This window comes from Propithecus coquereli, unplaced genomic scaffold (assembly GCF_000956105.1).
Source record: "Propithecus coquereli isolate 6110/MARCELLA unplaced genomic scaffold, Pcoq_1.0 Scaffold78, whole genome shotgun sequence".
In the NCBI taxonomy this organism is placed as follows: Eukaryota; Metazoa; Chordata; class Mammalia; order Primates; family Indriidae; genus Propithecus; species Propithecus coquereli.
In genome coordinates, this window is record NW_012153951.1 from 4,650,448 (window position 1) to 4,651,775 (window position 1,328).

General features: G+C 30.9%; 1 protein-coding gene across 1 annotated transcript in view; it reads right to left on the bottom strand.

Annotated features, from left to right (window-relative positions):
• STRAP (serine/threonine kinase receptor associated protein) overlaps window positions 1-1,328 on the bottom strand; it is a 31,084-nt gene that overhangs the window by 21,591 nt on the left and 8,165 nt on the right. The window contains exons 3-4 of the mRNA XM_012662776.1: window positions 742-823; window positions 57-150 (exon numbers count right to left, since the gene is read on the bottom strand). Coding sequence (XP_012518230.1) covers window positions 57-150; window positions 742-823 — 176 coding nt within the window. The remainder of the gene's footprint in view (window positions 1-56; window positions 151-741; window positions 824-1,328) is intronic.

Below are 1,328 nucleotides of genomic sequence, written 5' to 3' on the forward strand. Positions count from 1 at the left end.
ACCACGCCCGGCCGAGTTAAAGTTATTTAAATTAAAAGAAAAGTAAAACCACAAACTGATGCATAAATTATACTTACCTGCTTCAGGTTTGTTCAAGTCATATATGCGTAATAGTTTATCCTGTCCCCCGGTTAACAAATAATTACTATCCTGAAAACACAAGTAAAATGTTAATAGATTAACCATTTTAATAGTTATCTCTCTTTAAAATTTCAACACCAAATAAAATCCAAATTTAGGTCAGACATCACAAAGAGATACAATACATAACCAATGACTTCTGGAGAAGACACTGTGGAACAGCTGTCCTTCTTATAATTGTCAAGCCCTTTACGCTTCCTAGGACAAAAATGTTACACTATACTACCTACACATGAATTCTCCCATTCTGCCCTGATCCTGTTCCCCTACCTCCTAAGAAGCCCTTTTCTGATGATCTCACATTCATCTTCTCCCTTTTAAAACAAGGGGGGAAAGTTACTTGGGCTTTTTAGATGTTTATTACTATTACTGGAGTATTGCTAGAAGAGTCCCAGGGTATCCTAAAAGCTTCATAGGATTAACTACAAAAAAACAAATTTGTAGTAATATACAATCAAATAAAATATAAACCAATATACACAAAATATTCCATGAAAAAATATATAAACCAAATATACAAACCAATCAAATAAAAAACTATTAACACACTGTATAACAACAGCAATTTAACTCCCTAAAATAAATTTCATTTTCTGATACCTGTGTGAAATCCACAGTCTTGACAATGTGTTTATGAGCCAGGGTCATCAATTCATCTCCTGAGACAGCATCCCACACTTTGCTAAAAGTAAAAAATAAAATTAGGAGGATAAACAGTACTAAATATTAATATATTAAAATGATAAATGATAAATTTGATTACCAAATAAGTTGGATATGGGAAATGTTACGTAAGTGCATTGTACATCTCCTTTATCTCTAACATTCCTGACAGATTTCAGTTGATAAAATATTTAAATAAGTCTAGGGGAAAAGAAATTTTTCTGTAAAAACCTTATAATCAACCTAATTTTCTTTGACAGAAGAAAAGATCTGAACAATTTAAGTAAGTAAGATTCATGAACCAACCCATCTGTCTTAATTTTCTTTTAGTTTATAGCCATAATATCCTTTTAGCAAGCCTGTAAAACATTTTACAACTTTTAGTTTAACTATGCCAATTTTCTACTCACATTCACATGCAAAAAAAAAAGGGAAAAACAAGAAATCCTTAAAAAATTTACAGGAGAATGAAAAGCCTTGATATAGGTTACGTAAAATTTTCTATCAAGATAGTGGAGAAAATT